The following is a 26,743-nucleotide window of genomic DNA, read 5'->3' as shown; positions in this document are numbered from 1 at the left end:
AAACTTTCCTATTCTGGAATTGAAAATCTCATTCCTAATATAAGGATGGTCTTACCTTCACTGTGTAAATATTATCTGATATCATGCAATGAGAAATTTGTGAGCTTTCTACTAATCACAATTGACTAGTTCAAATCTAAACTACTTGTACATTCATGAGTTCTGAAAATATGAGAACTACATACTGACCCACAGTCTATTCATGCACTTTTAAAACTCCTTTTTCCCTCTGAGTAACTTGGCCTGAGTCTGACAATCAGAAATAAAAAGAAAAGCCATAATAATGTCAGCTCTGAGTTTCAAATGATTGAAATGAAGATAGAGAAAATTACTATAGGTAGTGAATTATAGCTAACCCAAAAGTAAAATTTAGGACTATTTATCATTTTTGCTATTACATGGACTGGAAAGACAAGAGGATTTTGAGGTACCTCCGTTATCAGTCACCTCCTTGTTTTCCCAGTGGTTTAACCCTGAGATTAGGCCAGTTGGTTAGAGCATGGTGCTAATAACACCATGGTTGAGGGCTTGAGGATCTCTGTATGGCTCATTCAGTTAAGAGCTGGACTCAATGGGTCCCTTCAAACTCAGAATATTCTGTGTGAAAAGTTCCTGTAGATGTGCCACAATCATGAGGAATCACTTATTTCCAGCAGAGGGAAGCATTGCCTAAGTATTCCCTTCCCTTACAGCAAAATGGACATTTTTAATTTTCTGAGTGAAGGTCTTCTGAAAAGTTTGGCAACAAATCAGTAACTGTGAGAAGTTTGTCAGTCAAACAAGTCAGAAAAGAAGCTGATCAATACACTGTGAAAATGAAACAGCTGACAAAAAAAAGAAAGCAAACCAAAATACATCTAAGATAACCCATGCTGAAAGCACATGGGGATATGCCTGCTGCAAGAACATCCCAATCTTCAGAGCTTTTAGTGTGACACTTACAACAAAGGTCACTCCATATTTTGCCATGATAGTTACAAACATATTTGGTTTGTAATTTTATTTTGCTATTATCATCTTATGCGAACTATGTACAGCAACATGGACATTTTCTTGATGTCATGAAGAAAATACAATTCTTTTCTGATATAATATGCCTAATGTGATGGCATGGTATTATCAGGGAATAGAAGCAGGAAAATTAAAATGCTTAAACTGTTTATTTGAGGAAAACTAAAAAAAAAAAAAAAAACCAAAAAACCAAACCCAAATAGACTTCAGCATCTGATCCAGGCCATTGTAAGCTATCTAAATTGGGATAATGATGTATTATATTCATCTTTTGCAGATGTTCCAGACAATTGTCACCAACAAATCATTCACATGCTTCCTATCCTACTCTGTGCAGAGTCTGTAAATTACATACAAATGAGCTGCACTTGAGCGGTGCCCATAACTCACTGTGATGCTGCAGGTCTGAGCAGTGGGTGAGCGGGTCCCCGTTTCGGATGTCTTGTCGTCTGGTGCGCCTGCAAAGATCACATTTGAAATCTGTTAGTGCCCTTCCCAGTGCTCAACAGCAACAAATGGAACATTTCTATAATTACAGAGGCCACAAGTGCACCTAAACAACATTAGGAGGGAAATCATATTGTTACTACTACATTCTCTGCATTATCATTTTGTAGGCTCAGGCTTTATTCTTACAGGTGAAGTCTTCAGACACTGGTAAATACATACCTCTTGCACTGAGATACTAAATAAATAAATAATGTTCAATGCTAATTATTAGTATTAAATAAAAACCAAATAAAATAAAATATGAAGTTTATTTTAACTGTGTGGGCAATAGTGGTCATACATAAATTCATTACTCGATTCACAGATAGAGGGACTGCTGAAGCATTAGAATATATACCGTAGGGTTTAACATGCTTCAAAAGTACTCATTTGTGCAAGTACAGAATACTTTCAGTATTGCAGCATCTTTTAGATAGATTTAATGTTAAGATGGGTGCCTTTGAAAGAATGGTAAAGTGCTGTATTTTCTACACAATTTAAATTAAAAAGCACAGATCATTTCAGCTACCATGGGTTTCACTGAAACATTTCTGATAAAACCTTTTACAAAACTGTTCTAAATTGTCTTCAGAAAAACCAAAATAAAAACTTGAAAAGAAAGATTTTGAAATGCCATTTATTTTTTTTTTATATTCTTTTGTAGCTTGAGTCTGAATTCTACCTTTGATTGAATGTCTTTTTAACTCTTCTCCCAGTTTGAATTCTACTGGCTCTTTTGAAAAACATGTTGATCTGTGCTAAAAAAAATGTTGTATTTCATTGAAAAGAGCTTTTTAATACAGTTTTGTTTTGCATGTGTTTTTTTGTCTTTGTCTGCTCCTAGTTTTGTTTAAATAGCTGTGACACAAAATTCAACTGAGCCAAAGAAAAGTGCTTCATATGAAAAAGAAAGAAAAAAAGAACCAGGCAAACAAAGATGTGTTTCAAGTGTGAGTACTTTACTTTAGGAATCGGAGAAAGCCTGAGGGCTTGCAAAATTAGAGGAGAACAAAGAGGATTAGGCTGCTGAACAATGCTGTGATTTCAGATTATGGTATCCAGCAACGGATATGCAAAAGTCAAGTAGCCTTGTAAAAAGCCTTGTTGGTCCCTCCCTTGTGACAGCAGCTCACATTTTTAAAAGCCATTGTTCTTCAGCAGAGATCACGTCTCTTCTCCACACCAGCCCTCTTTGCAGGCTCCCACTAACAGCCCAGCATCAGCTCATACCAAGAGTTCTCACAGAGGCACAACTGCACAGCTGAGTCCTCTTGCCTGAAAGGTTTTAACCATACTCTCTTCCACTGAAAGCTACTGAAGCGTTAAACCTAAAACTAATTGTACCAAGTACAGCAAAAGCTTTCTTTCTGAGGGAAAAAAAAAAAGTTAGATGAGCATTTTTAAATATTTTTCTAAATAACAACTTCTTTAGAATTCAGAGTTCTTTAGAATTATGAGTTAGGACATCTTAGCATACTTTAGTAAGAAGGAATCTTCTGCTGAATGATATATGATTAAAAAATGTACGAATCGTAATTTCCAATATCTTCATATTACTCATTACCAATGACAAAATCACACCCAAGATATAAGGAGCCATAAAATTTTGCTACCCCTACCTAAGTTTTAAAACAGCATATTTATAAATGCAATTTGTAAAAAAGAAATCTGTGGAAAGACTCATATTACTGTCAATGGAGTTTGAATGAAATGTTTAGTTGGGATTTCAGGAAAATGTTGCACATATCACCATTGTATCAACACAATGATTTATGAAATATGAACCAGAACACATCTGCAGAGGGTAAAGTGAAGTGGTCACACTACAGGAGCTCTGAACTGTCATTTAGACTTGCAAAATGCACAAAGAAAGAAAAACAAATAAAATCATGGCTTAAAAAATCTCAGTTAAAAAAAAAAAAAGAAGAAAAAAGAAACAAACAAAACCCAAACCCTAAACTCAACTATGAATAAAACATCTGTAAAATTGCCTCAGGAATCCATTTTCCCAATATTTCTGGAGCCTAAAATGACAAGAATTTATTATTAGGAAAATGTTGACATTTAAGCTGTTTCCAGCAATGCTGATTTTGTCATCAATGCATTCCAAGCTGGCTTGAGGCAATAGGTACAGCAGATAGCAGGTGAAGAGAGGATCCTCTCTCCCAGTAACACAGACCTCTACTCTGCTGCTGCTGCTGCCAAGGAAAAACTGGGGGCAAGAGGCAGAGACAGCAGCTTTTGCTTATGCATTTTTTGGATCCCAGCTTCCCAGCACTAACTTTTTCTTTCACAGTAGCCTCCAGAAAAGTAAATTCTGCATCCCAAGTTATTTCTGTAGCTGTGCAACCCAGTTTGGCCCCAGGAAACCCCACGACTTAATCCCTGTAAGAAGTCCCAGTCACTTTACCCCTGATGGCAAGGTGAGCTCCATCTGCAGCAGTAAGTTGGAGAGTAAGGAAAAGACAAAGAGCCCTGTTTCTTCCACCAGTGTAAGCAGAGGAATGATGTGCTCTATGGATCTTGAGCGTGGCTGGGGGTAGGAATGTGTGCTAGGAATGCTGAGAAAAGATGAGGTTCAGGGATAGAGAGTAGCAGAAAACAGTGATTCAGTGACTCCTGGTCTTACTGTCTCCTTGAGCTCAGAGGCAATACTCAACCATATTGATTTCTAATACTAAAGAACTTTTCAGAACAAAACAGTCTTTCAGACTCTCCTCAAAAACCTCACTGTTCCCTCTCCTTTCCTTCCTCTTCCAGAGAAACTGCCATGCTACCAGCAAAAATGAGAATTTAGCCCACGTAGCTGGGAAAATTTGACTGACTCTTCTCTTGGGATGAGTTCTTTATTTTCTAAAGAATTTCACAAAAAGCTTTTCTCCTATTAACTCTGTTTCCTGGTGCAAAAATAGAAGCTGATGTTCCATGAGCAGCTTTTGTCATCAGTATTTGTTTAGGATACACTGTAATGCAAACCTCAAAATTTTAATTCCCTCCATCTGAAACGTCTGTGACAACTTCTCACCCTTTACCACATTTCATCTCCCTCAAGAACCAATCAAAACCTGGAATTTGGAATTCTGGCACTCTCAACCAAGTATTTGCTACAATTAATTTCTTGTATATAAACCCTTATGTGTATAAACCCTTGGATTCTTTGTTTCTTCATATGTGCAAGATGTCTGGCATATTCAATTTAATGTGAGCACTTTTTTATCATTTTACTCAATTTATCAATGGAATCTCAAACTACACCAATGTCTGCTTCTATTTGCAAATGTTTACCTGTTCAGTTATTTCTAATTTCTACTTCAATAGCCAGGAACTCTTCAATAACTAGCTTGTATACTTTTAGAGAAGGAGTTTCAAAGATAAGGGGAAGCAAAGAAATAAGTACTCTAAACCTTCAGATCAGGGCAACTAGACTTGTAAATTTTTAATAAAACTGTTATTTTTGATTTGGGGAGTCAGCTTTCCCCCAGTGATTGCATTGCAAAGCCTTTAGCATCAGTGCAAGAGGGACTGTGGAACAGTGGCTGTTCAGATCCAGCAGCACCCAGACACATGTCAGCACATACAAGTTATTATTCTGAATAATAACAATAATGTCATATATCACTAAAAAATAGAAGTTTCTATCAGCGTCCAAATATTTTAGAAGTATTTCTCTTGAATCAGAATTCATGAAAATGCAGAATAATTTACTTGGGCAAGTAGTGATTTTCTTTGATTTTGAGCTCCCGCATTATGTTAGAGAAAATGAATTTTTTTTATTTTTGCTGTTTACCAATGACTATAAAGTTAGGAGCTAATTTCAGAGACAACTCTTGTCTGAATGTTTTCTTACAGGAGCTTTTTAAGCCAGCCCAAGAAGTAGCAGTGGTCACTTTAAATCAACCAAGACTTCATATTGCATGTAGCTGCCACAAGGATGTTTTCTTTGGAAGAGAAAGGACTCCAGTTAACCATCCCCTAAAAAATCTCCAAAGCCCTCTGGTCATATTGAGACCATCAAAACAAATAGCAAACCATGCAGACATGCAGAACTCTCCCTACCTCTTGGCAGTGGGGAAGTAACGTGAGCAGGAGGAGCCATCCCAGGCACAGTAAGGGTCCCTTGCAAGACAACACTCAGCACAAGCTTTTCCATACACATCACAGCGGTGCAAAGGAAGCTGTGAAACTCCAGTGGCTGAGCCAATGTAGAGCTGTTGCTGTTGTAAAAATTGAAAAAAAAACCAAAAAAGTTCAAAAATATTGCAAATTACAATTTTCTTTTTCTAGGAAAGCATAAAAATGTTATATCATCATCTGTTAGGATCATTTCAAATACAATAAAGGATCATGATCCGAATGTATGCTAAAGGAATGAGAACAGAATTGTCTCGAGGGTAAAAAAAATCAAATAGGAAAAACTTTATTTTTTCATGAAGCCCTTTGTGGGTACCCTAAACAGAAAGAAAATTAACCTACTCTTCAATTTTTCCTTTTGTATTCAGATCTTCACACTGGCAAAACACCCAAAGTCAGTGACAGAATGCAACAGAGAACATGCTTTTGAATTTGAACAAAAAGAAAATCAACACCAAAAAGAAAATACATTTCCTAAGCATTACCTCAATTTATGCATGTGAGGAGGAAACCTGAAGTAAATTATTTCAGACTGATGCTATGATATTTCAGTTTGGGAGTGGTGCTATGCATGCACTTCTTTGCATGCCTGGTAATTCCAATATTTTGTACTCTTTTCTGTAAGTCATGATTTAACGGGAATATATCTTTAATGAGAGGAGAGGTTTTGTTTTGTTTTGGATAAAAACCAGTGTTGAGTAGAAGATGCAGTTCAAATGCAGAAGTAAATAAAAAAACATGCATGCAAAATGAAATACAGCCTTGCATGGCATCACAATAGAATATCTTGTCTCTCTCAATTTCCTCTCTGATATCAAATTCATGTGGTCCACTAGGGAAGCCAGCCCCAGAGGGATATGAGAAAACTGAACTTCTGATCCCATGTGAAAGTCCAAAGAGAGATATTTCAGATTAGGAAAAATTCACAAAGAAAACAAGTATTAGTGGGATGCAAAACTAGGGGAACACTAAATAAACAGATACATAAAAATTCAAGGGTATAATCCTTCTGGTTTGGAAACACTGACATTTTGCTATCAAGCCTTGACACTAAGCACCCACAGTGGACCGATGAATACCTGTCTTCAAGGTCCTACTCCAAGCAGTCCCATGAAGATAATACAAATTTATTTTCATTTTTCTTTCTTTGAAAACATAAAGGTGGTATGAAAAAAATAGGATTTCAAGAAATGTTATCAAAATTCGTCATCTCCTGCGTTGCAATGTCCCAGAGGCACCATTTTCAGGAAATTCAGGGATGGAAGATGGCAGTGGTCACCTACCAACTAGACATAATGAGGACCAGGTAACAGGAGATAGCAGCACCAAAAACACTCATAAGAGGTGTTGTGTTAACTTCTTTCAGAGACAGCAGCTTGGCAGTTTATACAGCCATATTAATTGTAACAGAAACATCCTGCGCATTTATATAAACACCGGTATTTTCTCAAGGAAAATATGACAAGGAAAGCCCCCAAAGGAAAATTCACTGGCAGATTGAAAACTAAACCCTTTCAAAGCAGCTGCTTCCATCTATTATTGTTTCATAGCTGGGTTGTAAACCCACATTCTCCAGGCAGAAATCTCTGACCACACAGGGCTTTACACAAAGCCTGAACTGTACAAAACCGTCCCAGTCAGAGTTGTAGCCTTAAGAAGAGAGGACACACAACAGACATGATGAGCTGCTTCTCTCTAACTGAAAGGACTTAATCAAGTACCCACCTTAGGGCTACATCCTGCAGTAAAAAGAGCAGCAATTCAAATCTTAGGTGACCTAACTGCTTCTCAAGGGAAGCCTCTTCTCTTTACTGATTATGGAGGCAGCAGAGGTCAAATTAGAGCTTCAGTTAAGTATCTTAAATGTCCAGATGGTATTGATCTGAGTCCTGTGTAATTGGGGCATTAATATCTGTATAAGCATGTAGGAACGTGTGGTGCAACTAATATAAAAATCAACCCAGAGAATGCACATGGGAAAATAAAGAATGGTGTAATGGTTTCCTATGTACCTCTGTAACCAATTTTATTTTGCAAAAATCCCCTCCCTGATTTCTAATAAATGTCTTTAGAATTAAAGAATGACCAGAAACCTAAGAAAAAAAAATGAAGCCAAAATAGGGTTACTTAAAAACTATATTCCTTGTAGATAAGTTCATAGTTCAGCCAGTGAACTGCAGCATATGTTTCAGGTGCTGCACAGCCTTAAGGCTGCTGCCTCGTTTGCTGCTCTTCTGATCATGGTTTTAGACTCCAGCTGGTGATCGTTATTCTGGACACTAACAATATAAAAAATCCAGGCAGTATGAAATTCAGAAAATAGAAATAGAATTATTTGCATCAATGTTCTGACCTTCCTTTGCCATACCACAGTAAAACTGCCTTTTCAGCCATCTCTTCCAAGACATTGTTAATTTAATGAATTGAGATTTTCAGATAAACCAGAGTCAAAAAAGAAAAAAGTCGTCCTCTAAAAATTCTTGCACAAGTATCAGAACTCAAGAAAAACTGAGGAGACTAATATTTTAAGCAATCCAGTGGTTTCTGTTGACCCCACAGTGCTGCCCAAAAAAGTAGCCTCTCCTAAGAAAAAGTCAGACAAAGGGATAACAGAATGTGGAAAATGTAATGCTTAAGAGGAAGAACTTGAGCAGAATCTTTAAAGGAACTTTAGGGAGCATGAAATTCAAGTACCATTTGGTTAATTGAATGTCTTGAGAAGTAATGCAGAATAGTTCAGCATGCTGTTTAGGTGATATATCCATTTAGAGCTGGTCCTTTCTATGTGCTCACTATGGACAGAAGTGCTGATTGAATAAAATTCAGTATTTGGTACTATAAAAGTAGTCACTAAGATATTTCTGAAGGTGTCTGCCTTGCTTTTGCTTGAAAATCTTATACAAGAGAAACAAAGCTCTTTGTAGCAATTGACCCAACAAGGACTTGTTCAGCCAAGAATTTTGTCCTTTTCCCATGTCACCAGAAATCCAACAGCTTTTTTGAAGGAGCATCACAAAGCTGACCCTGAGAAAAAGGTGAGAGGTTGCTCTGCAAAAAGTCACCTTTGATTGAAACCCAGGCTGGACTTTTTGGCCTGCTCCCATGTTTGTAAAGGGAAAAATTATGGAGCTTCACCTGGCAGGCTCAAAGCCAAGAGGTACCATGTGTCCCAGAGAACTGTGAGCTGAAGCAGCTGCAGGGTGTTGCAGTGGCTCAAGGATGCTCTGAAGGTTTGTGTCTATTGCTAACAAAGCATAAACTGTTTAAGAGATAAGGTTACAAAAGCCTAGGGCTCTGAACACAATCAGGAGGAATGTATAGCTTCAGTGAGAAAATATAGACACAATTCCTGTGAGTTAAAGACAGCAGAGTAGAAAAAGAATGTATTAAGGCTTAGTCTTGCACATAAAAGCTAAATTTACTCATAAGCCACTCTTGCTCAAGGGCCAAATGCAGACTCAGAGAGAGAGACAGGAGCTTTAGAGCTTAATGTAATTTAAAACCTAATCTAAGTTCTGCTCCTGAAGAATTTGTAGATTTTGGTCTTTAGGAAGAGTAATTTGTAACATAACATATTGGCATGGTGGCAAAAGAGGTAGCTTTGAACAACCAGAGTAGTAAAACATTTAGAAATAAGGAGAAACTCCCTGTACCATGTTTTTATAATTGGATGAAAGATTTGTTAGTGAAAAAACAAAATGAAGTGATTATTTTTAAGGCATTCAATAGAACATGCTGGTTTTACTATTTACATTTCATGCTCTGGCTTTCCACAATGCATAGAATTATCGTGCTGTTTACATGAAAACCACCCTGCTTATCAGAACACAATGAGTAAAGTGTTTGAGTTATAGAACTGCAGTATTTTTAAATCATAAATGTAAAATGGAAACATGTTGCCATATACTTATTTCATACATATTGCCAAAAGCTTGTCATAGTGTATCATGATTCTGTCATTTTTAGCCTGAGGCTGGTTGATTTTTCATGAGTTTTACTCTGCCTGAATAACTTGTGGTTTATGCTCTTTTTTAGCTTCAGACAATTTTAGCAGTGTAAATTTGTTTTCAGAAAACTCAGGGAAAATTGTAATCTCTCCTGAAAAACTAAAGATGCTTTGGAGGAAAAGCTGTATGAAAATGCCTGGTCAATTTTCAAATATGACGGGCTGCTTTAAGGGAATGTACTTATAAAAATAATCCAAATCAGAGCATTTTGGTATGATGTGGAGATATATACAACTTGACAGGTCTGTTTTTAAATATCCCAGTATTCAATAGTATCTTTCTCTTTGTCCTGCCATTTTTGCTGATTTAGGTGGTAAACTGTTAGAACAGTGTCCCCCCCAAACATTTTCTGTCAAATACATGAATGCTTTCAGACAACTGTCCTAACACAGTGAATTCAGAGTTAAATATGCAGCATTTCAAATATAATATTGGCCTCTGTCCATTACATAATGAATTTGACTTCTGTTTAATAATGTATAGAGTGAGGTAGAATTAACTAAATTTCACTTATAATGTGCACAATTTTTAGTGCACCTAGTCCTGAAAGTAATACCAAATCTCCTCTTTCCTGACAGTGACATGAATAAAAAGAAGTTCCCTATATTTACCAAATTAGCTTCCAGAAGAGCACATATATGAAAAAGAAAAAAAAAAAAAAAGTTAAATTTGACACCACATTTTATGTCTCAGACTCCTGAGACAGGAAATGACAGTGGCTGGGATCCATCCACCTAATTCCAGGCAAAACTGGAAGATAGGCCCCTAATACTCACTTCATTCCTGGACTGCAAACCAATGTTCTTTGCACAACCACATAATTTATCAACTGCTTCACAAATTTGCTTAGAAATGCAGGAATCACCTTTACTGTAAGTCAGACAAAACTTTACCTCTATCCATCAAGAAGTTCCATTCATTTTAGTTATGGGCTCGTTTTATAGCACATATTTTTTCTATAAGCAGCTTGCTATTAGTGTACTCAAGAGAAAGTAGGAAATATAAATTTGGGAGCGTGAAACCCTTCTCTTAACCACATCACTGAACCAGAAGGCCATGGAAAATTTGGCCTGCATCAGGTCAGTTGATCTTTTGTTAAAGCTGAATGGCACAATGGAATTGGCAGAGGACAGAAAAACAGGAGGATGTCTCATTTCCATCCTTTGCTTCCACCATCTGTATTTTGTACCACTATTCTACAGTGACTAGAACTAGTCCCATTAAAGAAAGGCACCAAGTTTGGCCACTCCTTTTGAACAGTCTCTCTGTCATGGAAGCATTCTATAATGTGGACTTTTTTTTTTCCTAGAGATCCACCAGACAGCTGGTTAGTTTTCATTTAGTTTCCACCTTACCAGTCAGTAAGTAACACATACTAGGCTTTTCCTTTCCCCATTGCATGTCACATTTTCCTGAGAAAATACTGCTGTTTATGTAAAGAGATGGGATGCTGCTGCTGCAATTAATATGTCTCTGCTGACTGCCAAGTTACTGTCTCTAGAAGACAGAGACCAATAAATATTTGAAAGGTATTTAACATTTGTGCACATATTACCTGCTTTGTGGAAATCTTCATTGCTGAAATAACCGTGGGCTCCTAGGGAAAAACAGAGTTAAAATTTAAAATGAGCTATAAACATAAAAATTCTGTTACAATACTATTTGCATAAGGTAAAACCCCTGAAATTAAACTAGAAACTCCCTAGTAATAGTCCTTGTTGTCATTTGCAGTGGAATAATTTCTAGCTGTAAAGGAATTAGAATGCATGTACATATCTGAGTGCATCTTTGATTGCTATGTTGATTGTAGATATTTAATTTTCATTATGAATAGAGTTTAATTGTGATCACTTTGTCACTAGTTCCACATCTTGAATTTTTTACCAACACTTAATACTAAAATTGCATTTCAAGAACTTCCCAGGTAATATGAAAATCATAATGGCTATATGAAAATCATAGATACTATTTATTAAGGTAATAACACTGAAATAAGCAATTAATTTTAAGTATATAGAGGTGAAAACCTCATTCCTGTGAAATTTTATTCATAAGAACAAGTTTTAATCCCAAGTATAATCTTTTTAACTGCTCCACACTATTCACTTACATAAGAAGTTACATGCATTTTCAGAACATGTAACCAAAATGAGCAAGAGTTTCTTTGCACTCTGGAATATCCATCATTTAATCAACTGCTACACTTCTAGGTCCAGGTTCTTGAATGGATTTTAATTTTAAAAGTGGCATAATTAGACAGTGTGCCACTCAATTTTGCATGAACTTTATTCCATCTGGAAATCTGCTATTGATCATACTTTTGTTCATCATACTTTTGGTTGTGTACATTAATAAAGTGTTTATTAAGCTTTTATACTTGTATAGTTTTCAACTTGCTTATCCTGAGAGAATTTGATACGGGTCAGTGGATGGTAAGCATGGACTCGCCCTTACAGAGGGGTTAATAGAGCTTATATTAGAAATCATCAATTAAATGTAACATTTGAATGAAAATTGAAAACAAACAAACAAACTCATTAGTTTGTTTGCTCAGCTGTTCAGAGAAATATTGCACAAATGGGGTCTAAAGAGGCATTTGTTATCAATGTAACAGATATGAAAGACTTTCAGCTCTGTGGAATTTTAAATGAAAAGCACTGTACTCAGGACATTGCGGCTTAACATCAAAATGCATTGCTCATGATGCACATATACTCTTTACAACTAAAGTAAACTTACATTTGGATGAGGCACTTGTAAAATCTGTTGGAAATTCCCTATTGAAAGATTCATATCTTATACACACAAATTCTGCTTATTCCACTGAAATACATCAATGCCCTCTTTAAGGCTTAAATACATGTCTAAAGAGATAATTGAGCTTTCAAGTAAATCAGAACACCAAAACACCTTCATGCAATGAAAAAATACACATGTAAAGTAAAATTTCAAATTTGAATTTGCCATTACCTATTCTACTTCTGCAAAACCTTTCTGAAGTAAAATGAATTCTATTTATTTTCCTTCTTTCACTTTTATATTTTTCTGATCTCCTATAGCTTGGCACTTCTACCTGTTTCAGGGAAGAGATTCTTATAAACAATTTCCAAATTACCCTGTGTTTGTGTAATGACTTTTGCATGTACAAAAAGGAAAAAAAAAATCTTGTCTCGTTTTCTTCTCATAGTTTCTATGTTAAGAAGGGAAAAAAAAAGCACCCTAGATTTCTGTCCTCAAAAAACCCCATGGATTGCAAGAACAGGGACATATATTTTTCAGTGGTATCTTGCACTCAGAACAGAGGTTTCTGAGCATGATTGGTACCAGTAACAGCAGGAATGCCCACAAGAAGCTCTGTTCAGCTAGATGGCTGACAGAGACAAGACTGTCTCTGCTCAGAAAAAGGTGAAGGGATGGCAACAGAGTTTGATGAGGACGTGGTGGCAGGGCCAGGGCACAGTCCCTATCAGCACAGGATGCTCCTGGAGCATGCCAGCAGCATCTTCACACTGTCACACCAACCCTGTGCTCCCAGCCAGGGACAACCTCCAGCTGCCTGGAGATGGGGAAGTGGTGCCATAAAACGGCATTGACAGAAAGAGTAACGTGGGGAATGTAAATGATTCGTTGTTGTGTACAAAACACGAGACATCCCTGGGTTCTGTCTGGGAAGTGTTTGAAAGGTTTACTCAGCCCTTCCTTGTAGGGCTGCCTATGGGATGCTGTATTTTTTATGTGGCTCAAACGGGAAAAATGGAGAAGATTGATTTCACCAAAAAGTGTTAGAGTTAGGGGGTCTTTATGGTGCCTTGTGTCAGACCACGAAAATGAGACCCCAAAGTGACCTTTGAAAATATAAACACTTTGTTCCTCAGATTATTAAGCATAAGAAATGTGGACAGATCATTGTTTTACCTAAAGTATCTTCCTAGTTACAATATGCTGATAGTCTGAATATTTTTGAGAATTGATGCAATTATAAATTCATATATTGCATATCACTGTGGGAGAAAAGAGACAGGCACTGTTCCCAGACCCACACAGGTAGATATTTAACTCCAGCATGCAACAGCTCTAAGATTCAGAAATACTAATTTACTTTTTAAACCATGGAACAAGAGCCCAGAATGCCATTTCTTTTATCATTAACCTCCAGCTCGCACTGAAACTTTCAAGATTTATTTTGACTGGTGTCAGGCTCTCTAAATGACAAGCTAATTAGAGGGGTATGCCAGGCTATTCCTTGGCTAGACTGCAAGTAGTTGAGTTTGCAGCTGTCCACAGAGAAATCTACAACCTGACACTTGAAATTTAGCTGCACTTACCCGAAAGACTGTCATTTCTTCCAGCAAGACTTCCTCTAATTCGTGCCAAGTCTCCTTAGGAATTGAAACCACTTTAAGAACTGTTCCAATATCTTGAAAAGGGGGGAAAAAAAAAGTGTTTTCAGGTGCTTAGGATGAATACTTCTGCTTTGTAGCAGCCAGAATTTCTTGTAGTATATAATTATTTCACATATAAAGACTATGAAGCTACATATCTCTCAGCACTCATTCAAAATAACTGCTATTTAAAATAACCTCAGACAACAACGTATTTCAGTAGAACATGTAAGTATTTGAATTATCAAAATGCATCAAAGAAAATACATACTATTATAGTTATTAAGGAATAGACAGGACTGAAATACTATTTAGGTGACAGTATAAAATGACAGATTCATGACTGGGGAAGGAAATGCTCTAAATTTACCCAGGTGTGTTTTATAGTCCATTTTGAATATGATGTTTTTCTTTCTTAAAATGCATGTGAAGATACTGCAGTATGGCTATAAAACCATCTGGACAAACGTTCTTAGACAGATGAAGCTGTTAGGTCTCTTAAGTACCTGCGATCTTCCCTGTGTCAAACAAAGTACCTAAGATGTATAAGCCCCTTAAGGCATCTCTATTTCTCTGTGTGTAAGATGCTGGTTCTTCACTGAGGGGTAAAAAGCATACAATGTGTGCCTTTGGTTTAGAAATAGGTGTGTGCCAGCATTTTAGTATTATATCAAATTACATTTTTTGAGTTTTGCAACAAGCTTTAAAATCAACAAGGCCAGCACTTGAAATTCCAGAGCCACAGCCTTTGGTTTTGTGAACATGGTTGAGACTAAAGACCATCTCTGTTATTCAGCTTCTGCATCTGTAATTTATTTCTTTGTTTCTACGAGCACAATTTCCAGGAAACAACAAAAACACAAAGAACCATTTCTAGGTTGGCACACATCACTGCAGACTCTCTGAAATGGAAACAATCTGTATGCGACTTTTCTTTTTAACCAGCCAAGTGTAGTGCCATGTAAATGTATCACAGGTAGAATAACTATGTCCCTAAGGACTCTTCATGTTGCACATCCTACAGCTTTAATGGTTTAGGAAAACACAAGGCATTTTAAGTGGATAAAATTCTCAAATAACTATAAAGGTTGACATTCTTAAAACAAGAATTTAACCATCAATTACACAAAAGCATATATATATATATATATATATATATATATATATATACATTTTATAAGTATATATAGTTTGTGGGTGTTAGCTGAAATTTCTGAATAAAAAGATGACAACTCTACTTCTATATCTAAAATGCACATAAAACTGAGACAAAGAAATCACATGCATTAGAAATGTTTTTATAGGGCAACTGACTTAAAAGCTATTGAATCAAAAAGAAAATAGTGGTACTTAACTTTACATGGTTTTGTATTTAAGTATTCTAGAAAACCTGGAATATCTTGTAGAACTGAGATTTTTCATTTTTTCCATCTGCTTCCCTTTAAGCAGATGTTGGTTTCTAGATACATATTTTTGGAATTTTAGAAAGATGCAATTTCTTTTCCCCTGGAATATGTACATTACTGTTTTCTTTAATTAGCCACAAATTAATATATTCTTTTAAAAACACAAAGCATTAGTTATTTCTTAAAGCAACAACAAAGCAAAGCGCATCTTTCTTTTTATTTAGGCATCTACATGTTCAAATTCTGCTACTAAAATATACTAGATAAGTGAGTTTGGATTGGTTTCATTATGATCACTGCGACTGATTGACTATATTTAGAACAAGAAATATTGAGAATGTTTCAGAACAAATACAATATAAACTTTAAAATAATAAGAAAAAATCCACATTTCTACTACAGAGTAATTCAGAATAACAGAAAATCTAACAGTAGTTATATTTGTAATTTAATTGATAAGTTAATTTCCTTAATTATCCTGGTAATATGATGACTGTGGTTTTGAGGAAAATACATTTTATGGGTGAAGAACAGGGAACTCTGACATAATAAACATAACAGTGTAGCAAAGTGTCACAGCTCTATTCAGTGCTGGACTAGGACTGTCCTCAGTCCCAGCCCATTAAATGCTATATCCTAGAAATAAAGGGAGATTTTTCATAAAACAGACTGAGTGGGCATTGAGCAGACACAAGTTTCCCATAATGTTGTTTCAACAAAAGGTCAGACTTTTAAGTGGCTCCTGCAACAATTACAGTTGCCTGATCTCAAGAAAGCCTCTGAGGTCAAAGATACACTGAGTTAATCACTGTGGAGACTCTGGTCAGGCCATAGGTACCAAAATGGAGCTTTATCTGACTTCTACATCAAGTTTTACAGAGTAGCATTTCAAACAATTTCACACAAACAGAATCAGGCGTCTCCTTTAGGATCAATAGGCTCTGCTTAGAAAGATAAGATTACTGTTATTAATTGGCTTTACTGACAGAGGTACTTTAACTGTGCCAAAGGATGCCAAACATTAGACCATCAGGATATGCATGAAATCCTGTTTTTTCTGATTACTTTCAAGCACACTGATAGGATTTTATTTTCATTGTGAAACACTGGTACAATCAGAGTGGGAAAGAAACTGCTCAGCTCAAGATTTCCCCCACAGGAACGGAAAATGTGACCACACTGGATGGCTATTAATTATGTTGTGTTCAATTATCATCAGTTATTCAGTGAAAAGGAAAAAAAAAAAACTATTTCTTCAACATAGTGCAGTTCAGCAGCACATGGGAATAATGTAGATTGCTCTAACAGCAATGGGAAAATACAGAGAAATATTATCTAATCTGATGGGACAGACCTGCACAGAAAAACCCAGCCATACCCCAGGGAGCATAATTCTGGCTTTGTCATAGATTCAGATCACAAAGTGGGAAAATGGACTGTGACTAAAGTCCCTAATCTGCTTCCCAGTTAGTTCTTTGCTTGGGAAGAAGTAATACATGCTGATTGTGTATCTGTTTGTGATTCCTCTGACTCTGAGCAGCTGGCTCAGGACAGCTCTCTGGCAGAAGGCAGGCAGGGCTCAGTGCTGCCTCTTTGCCTTCCCCTCCACGTGGAAGACACCTTTTCCTGATTCTGGAAACCACAATAAGGACAGTGAGCTCAGAGGAACACGAAGCAGCTTCTGTGCTCCAGCTCCAGGCATGGGTGTTGCAATGCCTGTTTTTGTCCCACGAGGGTATGACCTCCTGCTGGAAGAAAAATGGTTTCTACGGGCAAAAGTAGTATTTCAAAAAATAAAGACACTCTGCACTTAGAAATAGAGGATTTTAGTGCTGAAATGGCTTTTGGAAAGTGCAAGTAATAACGTTTCAACACTTTTCTTATAGTTTGTGGGCAGGGCTATCACCAGCACTGGATGGAATCCTGAGCATTTACCTCACTTCTGAATATTAGTGGTTTAGGAAAACCCTAAACTCAAAGGTAAAAATTATCATTTAGGTTCTTTTAGAGGGAGATCTTGCCTGACTGATTTACCTAAGAACTTCTAGACATAATAAATAAATAGCCAGTGTCTGCAATGATAACTACGTAGAAGCTGTAGCTCAGTTTTAAGCAAATCTTCCTGCACTGCCTGAAACAGACAGGAACTTCTGTCTTTTCATCTAACTCTAACAGCAGTCTTGAGGAAGGTACAGTGGATCTCTGGAAGAACTTTTTGCTTTCCCTTGCAGAAGCATCTTTCTTAGCCCACAGGCCAAGATTTGGAGAGTTAAATGCCACCTCTTTTTCTCAAGAAATATACTTAAATAAGTTCCTTATGTTTGTTCAGCATCATACCATATATGTGACTAATTTGTTTTTTGTGGGCCAAATCAGGTCATAGAGGACTTGTTGAAAGGCACCAGACACTGTGAATTGTGGATGACATTGAAGTCTCTAATGTGTGATGGAAAATCTATATGTTGTGTAAAATCATATGAAAATACTTGTCAATGTTTTATGCAAGAACATACTGTAGCACTGGTATCTAATAACTCAGTTTACAGCTTTGAAGTGCTTTAACCCTTCCTGCAGAGCTGTGTTTTCTGCAGTAAATGTTCTGAATTGTTATACTTGCACTGTGTTTGGTACACAAAACTTCACCAGCTCTCAGTTTACTCATAATACATTTCAGGCACCAACATGAAAGAGATCTTACATTTATTGCTTTGGAAATCTGACTCCAGGTTTAGAGTACCAGAACTGTATTTAAAGTATGTAAAAAGTTGGACTGCTATAAGACAGACACAGAGGTATTTTTTGGTCCAACACTGAAAAGAAGCAGTAGGGTTTTGGTTTGATTTGGTTTGGCTTCATGATGCCAATGTCTAATTACTAGTAATTATGTTCAGTAGAAGTTTAAAATACTTTTATTCAACATAACTGAGGCACCAGCCAACTAATGTAAAACTTTCACAGATGAAGAAACAGATTCACAAGATCCAATTGCTACTCAGCAGAGTTTTGAAACCACTGAATTTGGGAAACTGCCTATCAGCTAATTTTTGGACACTCTTTCTCATTATTACCTTTCTGGAAAAAATGTCTTTTCTGAGTGCATATTTGCACTTCTCTAAGATGCCCAAGCTGTATGATTCTGCAAATGCTTTGGAAAGGATATCATCTTTCTATTTGAATACCAGCTCTTCTGAAACACTCCATTTGTGCCAGATATCTTCATCTTAAGTAAAATGATACAACCTCTTGGCTGAAGGGCTGAGCATCGTAAGGCAATACTTGAAATACTTGAAAGGCACAAAACACTTTTACCATACCTGGATATTTGCCTCATTCACGTTAATACTTTTTAAGCTGCACTTCAAAATGGGTACCTCAAACCCCGCATTTTAATACTAAATTATAATTAATAAGGCAAGACATTTCTAATAAAAACCCCTAAAAGCAGTAGCTGGAAAGAGGGTGGTTTGATCCTAGTCCAGTTGGCAAAGCTCCTAAAGAATTAAGCTGTGCAGGCTATGGCCTGAACCTGTAACATTGGATGCTTGTAACAAAGACCTCCCCACATGCACACTTTTGGGTCCTGCCCCAAACTTTCACATGTTTACACTGTTCTTCAGTCAATGCTCTGTCTTTCAGACTATGAATTTTCATCTGCTGTAGGTTTCCATCAATCCTGGAGGAGGATAACAGTGTAGATTCAAGACCTCTCACCTGTGCCAATGAACATCACATCATACTGGCCATCTTCTGCATCTACGCGATCCACCACGATCTGTGTGAACTGGTAATCCACGTCTGTTTTGATCATGATGGGACGGTTGTTGATGGGGAATACTGGGTTGTACATGGCAGGATGGCTTCTGGCAAATGTGATAACTTCATCAGGAAGGTCCTTGGTGGAATCAAAACCTCCAAATGTTTTACTGGGACACTAGGAAAACAAAAAGGGAAACATTTTATTATTTATCATCCCATCTACGGCAGTCTATAATTAAATATGTCAGGGAATCTAAGATTTTTGTGACAGACAGCAAAAGATAATTCTATTCCTCATAGTCTCTATTTTTAAATTTATTTGGGATTTAAACCAATATGGTTAACAAAATGCAAATGATCCTCATACATCACTTTTCCTATTCCTTTTCAGTGCAAAAGGCTTTTAAGTCCAGTTGTGATTAGTATTAGTCTTTAATTGCCAGAAAGAAGAAATCCTGAAATATCTAAATCATTCAATACAAGGCAAGCAATTCAGTATTTGGTTATGTATATAACACAAAATTAATTAATTATGATATTGTGAGAAATTATATTCACTTCCAAAAAAATTAAAAGGTTTATTAAAAACTTATCAAAAATACAACAGAAGACTGAAGAGAGAAAATATTACGGCTCTGGGGGTGGAGGATCTTTCCCCCATTGGATGTTCCACCTTTTAACCCTTTAGCCCCTCCCAAAGTTCTGTCCATCAACTCTCCTTCACTGTCCAGTGGTGGAGTTTACTTCCTTAAATCTTGATTGGAGGTCAGTTTCTTGTTGCAATAGCAACAAGCCAACCCTCCCAAATGTCCTGAACCGAGGCCACCGACTGATAACAATGCAAGGGGGGGGGGTAAAACATAACCATAAGTCTATAAAACTTCTCTTAACATATATACATAATATTTGTCTCTTAATTATGAGAGTCAACCATCGCATTACTCATCTGTCAGGCCATCATCTTTGTTTCAAAGTATTGTCTTCAGAAGTTCACTGGAAGTCCAAATTGATGTGTGAGGAACCAAATCCTTAAATCCTGGGACAATGCCCTGTTCTACTGACTTTTCAAACCCCTGCTTGTGTCAACAACTCTGTGTTGTCCTCCGTGTAGTCCCGATAATGTGGATCCTGTTACACTAAATCAAATCTAGTGAGTCATGTCTTAAATGTATTTTTTTTTCCCCTCTGATTCTAAAGAAAGCCTTCTGTGAGTGTTACTCATCATACTGTCCACGTGAACTCTTAGGTGAGAGGATCTTACTAAGGAACTGCAGTAACTCCTCACTGTCCTGCACAGCTGGTGTGTCCCATTGGGATGAATCTGGTCCAATGATGTAAGACAGAAAAGAGTCACTTTTCCCCTGCATATACCCAGGGGTGGGCCAGACAGTTTTGCCTCTCATCTGTGAGAGCCACACATCTCTTCTTTTCACATTTAGCTCATGTTCTCCCACTCTAAGCAGAAACCAGAGAGGTAAGACCATGGTCTTGGTAGCCACAGAAGTATTCCCCCGCTTTCAGCTATTACATATCCCCATCAGGACACTCTGTGGCTGATCATCACCATTTGTCATCATCTCTTCTATAGAATTGGTAAGTATTTCATGAACAGTTACCTGTAACATTAACATAAGCATTAGCACTATATTAGTACTGTTAATGGGTGAATGAAACGAGCCACCATGACCAAAGGCCAAAGATACTTGTCAAAGATCTTGGTGACCCCAACTACAGATCTGTTCAGATAACTCTTAAAGACATATAAAACACTGAATCCCAGCTGAAATTAATTATTTTCCAGTATTTGACCTTCAAATATAAACAACTGGTGTTAAAATGCCCGAGATAATTTGCCCTTCATATCCAGGTATAAAATGCCTTCCAATTAAATTAAAAACCTAGCGGACAAGATCTTATAAAGCAAGAATGTAGACCTTGCAGGATGCTCAACAGAAAAAAATCGATTGTCTTTGCTATCACCTTGATCCAAATTATTAATAATTCAACAGAAATGAAATTTAAAAATCAATGTCAAAAAAGAGTAGTTGCTGTACTCAGCAAAGGGACACTTCCAGCATGGACATATAAAGTGTAAATTGTCCCTTGTGGGCATATTTGTTAGTAAGCAAATTCCATATTTGTTAGCAAGCAAATTCTGTTTGTAGGGAAGGTAAGAGAGGAAAGAAGAAGAATATTTAAGGCACGTGGAGCAGACAAAGCAGAAACCAAATTAGCTATCTATTTTAGTTTTTCAAGATTTTTTTAACCTTTTTCTTATTATTATATGTTGTTGCTCTTTTGTACAAAAATATTACAAAGAGAAAATCAGATGGACTTTTCATGATTGTTGGCCAAACCATTCTCTGTCTCAAAAATAGTGTTTCAAATGCTGCACTTTAAGTTTGCTTTGCATCTCAATTAATATTCTAGCTACAGTTCAATACTAATTACTTGGATTAATTAGATAGCAATTAATTAGATAATAGCTGTAAAGTACTCTATGCATAAAAATCACTACACAAGAACTAAGTATTGTTAATTGCAGCTGGGCAAACACTGAAAAAAATACTAAATGAACATTCATTTCAATTTTAGGCAAATGAATTTCAGCTGTGTTTCAACTGCTTGAATATTTACTTTCTGGCTCATTTTCTAACAAAGGATTTTACTTGCAGCAATATGAAACAATCTCCCAAGGGAAATGGTCACAGCACCAAGAGTGCCAGAGCTCAGGAAGCATTTGGACAATGCTCTCAGGCACAGGGTGTAACTCTTGGGGCTGTTTTGTTCAGAGTCAGGAGTTGGACTCAGTGACCCTTGTGGTTCCCTTCCAACTCAGGATATTCTATCATTCTATGAACCAAGATATAGTTTGCACAGAAAATTCATAAAACTAGAATTAGAGTCATAATTCTGTGTGTTTGAATAAGACTCTCAATTCTGAGACCCTTATTACTCCTTGGATCCCCTGCTTTTCTGAGAATAAAAAAATTACTGTAACCCTGTGTCTTTATATGAAGTTTAAAGTGCATTACCAGGACTAGGCCTAGTAAGGAATCATTATCTACATTTTGGTAGGAAGAAAAAGGTCTTTGGTCATAACTCTTGGTATCATGAAGCAGAGAAAACCTGAGCTCTGTAGCTGAATTCACCGAAAGTCAGATAGGAATTCAGGATGAGCTACCTGAGTTTAGATGAGGTATACACAAAAGTCCTCCCTCCTCTCCCAGATACTTTAAAAAAGTTTAAAAAAGGAAAAACAAAGAAAAGAAAAAAGAAAAGAAAGAACAAAACCCAAGTCCTGTAGATCATACAGGAAAAACTCTGGCAATTTCTTTGCTGCACGTGAAGTTGATGCAGAATTGTTTACCAAGCTTTCTGGTTTTTCAAAAACCATTTCCTTTCTTTTTCTTTTACTCATACTGGGCAAATCACCAGATGCTCAAGAAGTTTACTGGCACCTCACCTATTAAATTCCTGAGATAATTCAGTACTGTTTAACTGCAGTGCAATCTGGAAATGAATTACTCTAACATCAGGTTTTTTCCTCCATCTCTTTCTGCATTTCTTGGAAAAGGAGTCCAAAGGTCTGACATCTAAGGAACTTCAAAAATCTTTTTCTTCTCTATTTTCAACAGATCTTCAAATCATTGAAAACACACACAACTTCATCACTTTATAAACAAAAAGCTTCTCTCCAGCCAGAAATGCACCTCATTTTACAATTCAGTTTCATCCTATTAATACAACAGAATGATTTTAGCAACTGCGAGGGCATGCCTCTTTTTTTAAAGTGGCAGAACCCAGGATTAGAGTCCTGGCAAACTGCTGGCCTCAGCCACTCTAACACCAATTACAGTGGCATGGCCTCCTGCACTACATCTGTGGGGCTAAGCAGACCTGTAAAATTTGGGACTACATTTGATTTTTAGGCAAGAAAACAGCTTATGGTGGAATCTGAACATCTTTGCACTTTGTGAATCTTAATAAAAGCATTTTATAATGAAATCATAAAGGTAAACTCCATTCTGATAGGGTAGCCAGAAACAGAAGTATCTGTAACCTAACTGCATTTCCTTACTTTGACAAAGGCTCTGGTGTCTTAGGTCACTTTGTCACTAAAGGGCTGGGTTCTGGCCCTTGTTTTTCTGCTTATTCTGGGGAAGTTGATCAAGTTATTCTTTTCTCATGTACAACTCACATCAAGACCCTCAGAGAAGTTGAGGAGTAACTCCCAGGCAGAACTGAGGCCAGAACTGTGTCTCAGGACACAGAATTGCCAGTATTTGAGTTGTGTATTTAGAATCTCAACAGAGCTGCATCTGATCTCTGCAGAGGAATGAATGCAACAGAGTCTGTGTGCAGCAGTCAGTTCTTTATCTCAGTCTACTTCTGTAATAAAAACATGCAACATTCTTATAATTCTACATAATATCTAGTATCTGGTTTCGTTCAGAAAGGCTAATTGAAGCTGCAATCAAAGAGGAGTATAAAGGAACAGAATAATGAACATTAAGTCTGTTAAACTGAAAAGGTGAGAATAGCTCTATAAGAAATACCAAAAATATCTACTCATTCACATTTTCTAGAGTTGCAACACAATAGAACTTAAAAAAAAAACCCAACTCCCTGACATAACAGAATTAACTGTAATAATTGGGAAAAAAGCTTCACCATCAGATGAGAAATGAAACCTCTTTTATGCTGCAGAGCAGATATTTTAAGTCTGGAAAAAATTAGAAATTCCTTTAGTTGCAGTGAAGGAGTGAGGAGTGCTGAGGAATCCAGCTGTCAGGGAGCCACTGTCTTCTTTTACTTAGGAAGTAATTTTCATTAGCCTGAACATATATATCAGTTGAAAGATCAGATTTGAAAGGACAATTTCAAACATACCACAGAAAAGTAGAAAATTTGATGAACTAAAGAAGCAGAGTTATTCCAGTTTTCTTTTGTGCCTTACACTTAAGAAGACTTTGAGAAGAATGTTGTAGACATATATATTATTTACATATATACATTTTTATGAATCCATGTGTATATATATATGTAATCTTCTGCAATGACAGTCCTCAACATAAATGGGGCCAAGCTGACTTACACAAGCTAAAGAGCAAGCCCAATGTATGCAATTAATGCTTGTTTCATAAATGTCCCATCTTCTTAGACTACTGGAAATTTCAGAGGCAGTTACATATTTCTAGAATGTGATGATATCAGTTGAAATATGGATGTCTTATATGGATTGGTATTTTACTCATTTATAAACCAGAAACAGAGAATCAGGTAAAACCACATATTTTTAAAAATTCCCAGTGGAAGTTAGAAACTATTGTAGTCACTCTATCATCTGTTGCAGAAATATGTGTTTTACTGTCCTAGATTTAACGTTGACTGAAAGTTCCTAACAGTGAGGCAAATCCTGTTTTCCATTCATTTTTATGAAGAATGGCTCAGTCAGCCAATATTTGGGGAAAAAACCTAATTCCAAGGAAAGGATAATGCAATATAATTTATGAAACACTTGACTTTCAGTAAAATTCTCCAGCCATTACAAAAACTTCTTTTGAAGTTGTTAATATGAATGCCAAAATTAAAATCCAAGTGAAGTTGTTACTGCAGTTTCATATGTTACAAGAAAATCAGTACATTCTGGACCTGGAGGAACTGTTAGCTTTCCCTTCTGCCACTCTATCTATTTCGTTATTTGTGTCAGTTTCTTTCCTGGATCTCAGCTCAAGGACCGTGTAATGTGTGAAAATACTTTCCACAGTTTTCCCAGTTCAGATTCCTTGGGGTACTTACAGTTCCTGGCCGTGGGTACGGCACTCGCCCTTGGTAGGGAACCCACTGGTAGTTGGGGCCATCTCGGTGGGCATAGGGACCAAGAAACACCCTCCTGACGTCAGTCATGCTGTACATACACACTGCTGATCCCTTGAAGATATTACTGAAAATGAGGGGAGAAGAAATCAAATCAGTTTCTTTAATCAAGTGCTAGAGCTATGGGAATAGCAGCTTGATGCTTTCTAATTTATTGCATGTGATGATTATCAAACCTCTGACATGCTCTCAGAGCAATCCTCACTCACCTCCTGTGAAAGTTCAGCAAAACTGATATGATCTCCCAGACATTTTCCTTAGCAGATGGCTGCTATTTCACTATTTAAAACATCTTGTCCCCAGAAGGCCAAAGCCCAAATTTGAGTAAATTTCAGTAAGGCTTTCCCTAGAGAACTATTCAATTTTTTCCTACACTCTACATTTTTCTATTTTTTTTAGCAGTCTCTTCTATCATTTGGGCAGCACAAGTACAAACTTCAGTGTTGTTTCTTACCCTGACATTTTTTACAGAAGACAGTAAGGACTTGTAAATCTCCCTCTTCTATGCCTGGTATCACTAGAAACATTCTTTCTGTTTAGAAACTAAAACTTGTCTCTTTCACAGACAAATGTGGCAATACAACTAGTACTGCAAACCTTCCTCAGGCCAAAGCTGCAAGGATATTTTGTTCTTGGTGAAAGCACAATGTAACAAAAACATTCAAGTCACAGTTATATGTGATTCAATAACAGAACTTTTGAAAGATCACTAGACTTTCCAGATTTCAGCAATATTTTTTATTAAAATCTCCTTGACTAGCCAATTTCTCACTCCACAGATTTCCTATTTTACACTGCCCCCAAACAAGTTTATTTATGCTTGCATTCATTTTCCAAATCTGTGTGGAAAGGGCTACAAATGCTGATCCCTGCTATAAAAAGCCAATTCAATGGCAAGAACAGCCTGAGAAACTGATAGTCTTTGTGTTTGCTAGCTTCAGGGTGATGATGTACACTGCTCATAAGAAAGAAATCTAATTCATTACTTCTTACTGACATTGACTTCTCGGTTCAAAGGTTAAGAAAATTTTGTGGTTTTTAAAAACACTTTTAACAAAGAGACCTCTTTAAAACAAGCAGCCATCCAAGTTTCCATGCAAGAAAATGATATGCTCTGTACCTGGAAGTTGTAAACACTCCATAGACTATTGGATTTTTAGGGTCTTTTGAGTTCATTAGGAACACGTCCTCTGTAATGACAAGAAGAAAAGAAAATCAGGTTAAATTCATACAGGTAATACCTGAAGACATTTCTATTTTCCAGCCACTTCTGCCACTTACGTAGTTCATCAAAGTGTGTGTCGATGCCATTGGGTCCCGGCACAGAACAAATCAGACGTGCTTTGAGGAAAGTTGTCCATTTGTTAACAAGGCTCCTGTGTCCACCAAAGTCATTCTAATAACAGAAGTGTTTTGCATTAATATTTAGCAACAGTCTTCGTTTCAAATATCAACAGAGTACAGATAAAATATAGTAAATAAGATGACATTTAGAGAAAACAAGAGAGAAGAATTCACCTCTATGTACAAAAGCAATATTATGTCACAAAGACAAAAAATCTGAATTATTTTTATTTTACATTGATTGTGCCATATATCATACTAGTTCATAACTTAAAACCAGAAACACTCAAATCTCTTTATATAACTTTATACATATTCAACACTGGGAAAAAAGGAA

General features: G+C 36.7%; 1 protein-coding gene across 2 annotated transcripts in view; it reads right to left on the bottom strand.

The window, feature by feature from the left end:
• Positions 1–26,743, bottom strand: part of SEMA3A (semaphorin 3A) — a 165,079-nt gene that overhangs the window by 10,239 nt on the left and 128,097 nt on the right. For both annotated transcript variants that reach the window (XM_036400772.2, XM_036400773.2), the window contains 8 exons: positions 26,344–26,458; positions 26,183–26,252; positions 24,985–25,129; positions 19,138–19,357; positions 13,964–14,055; positions 11,194–11,235; positions 5,557–5,714; positions 1,402–1,469 (listed from right to left, as the gene is read on the bottom strand). In XM_036400772.2, the coding sequence (XP_036256665.1) occupies positions 1,402–1,469; positions 5,557–5,714; positions 11,194–11,235; positions 13,964–14,055; positions 19,138–19,357; positions 24,985–25,129; positions 26,183–26,252; positions 26,344–26,458 (910 nt within the window). The remainder of the gene's footprint in view (positions 1–1,401; positions 1,470–5,556; positions 5,715–11,193; positions 11,236–13,963; positions 14,056–19,137; positions 19,358–24,984; positions 25,130–26,182; positions 26,253–26,343; positions 26,459–26,743) is intronic.

Source organism: Molothrus ater, chromosome 5 (genome assembly GCF_012460135.2).
Source record: "Molothrus ater isolate BHLD 08-10-18 breed brown headed cowbird chromosome 5, BPBGC_Mater_1.1, whole genome shotgun sequence".
In the NCBI taxonomy this organism is placed as follows: Eukaryota; Metazoa; Chordata; class Aves; order Passeriformes; family Icteridae; genus Molothrus; species Molothrus ater.
Note: the sequence above shows the minus strand (reverse complement) of the source record. Positions and strands in the feature narration are given on the sequence as shown.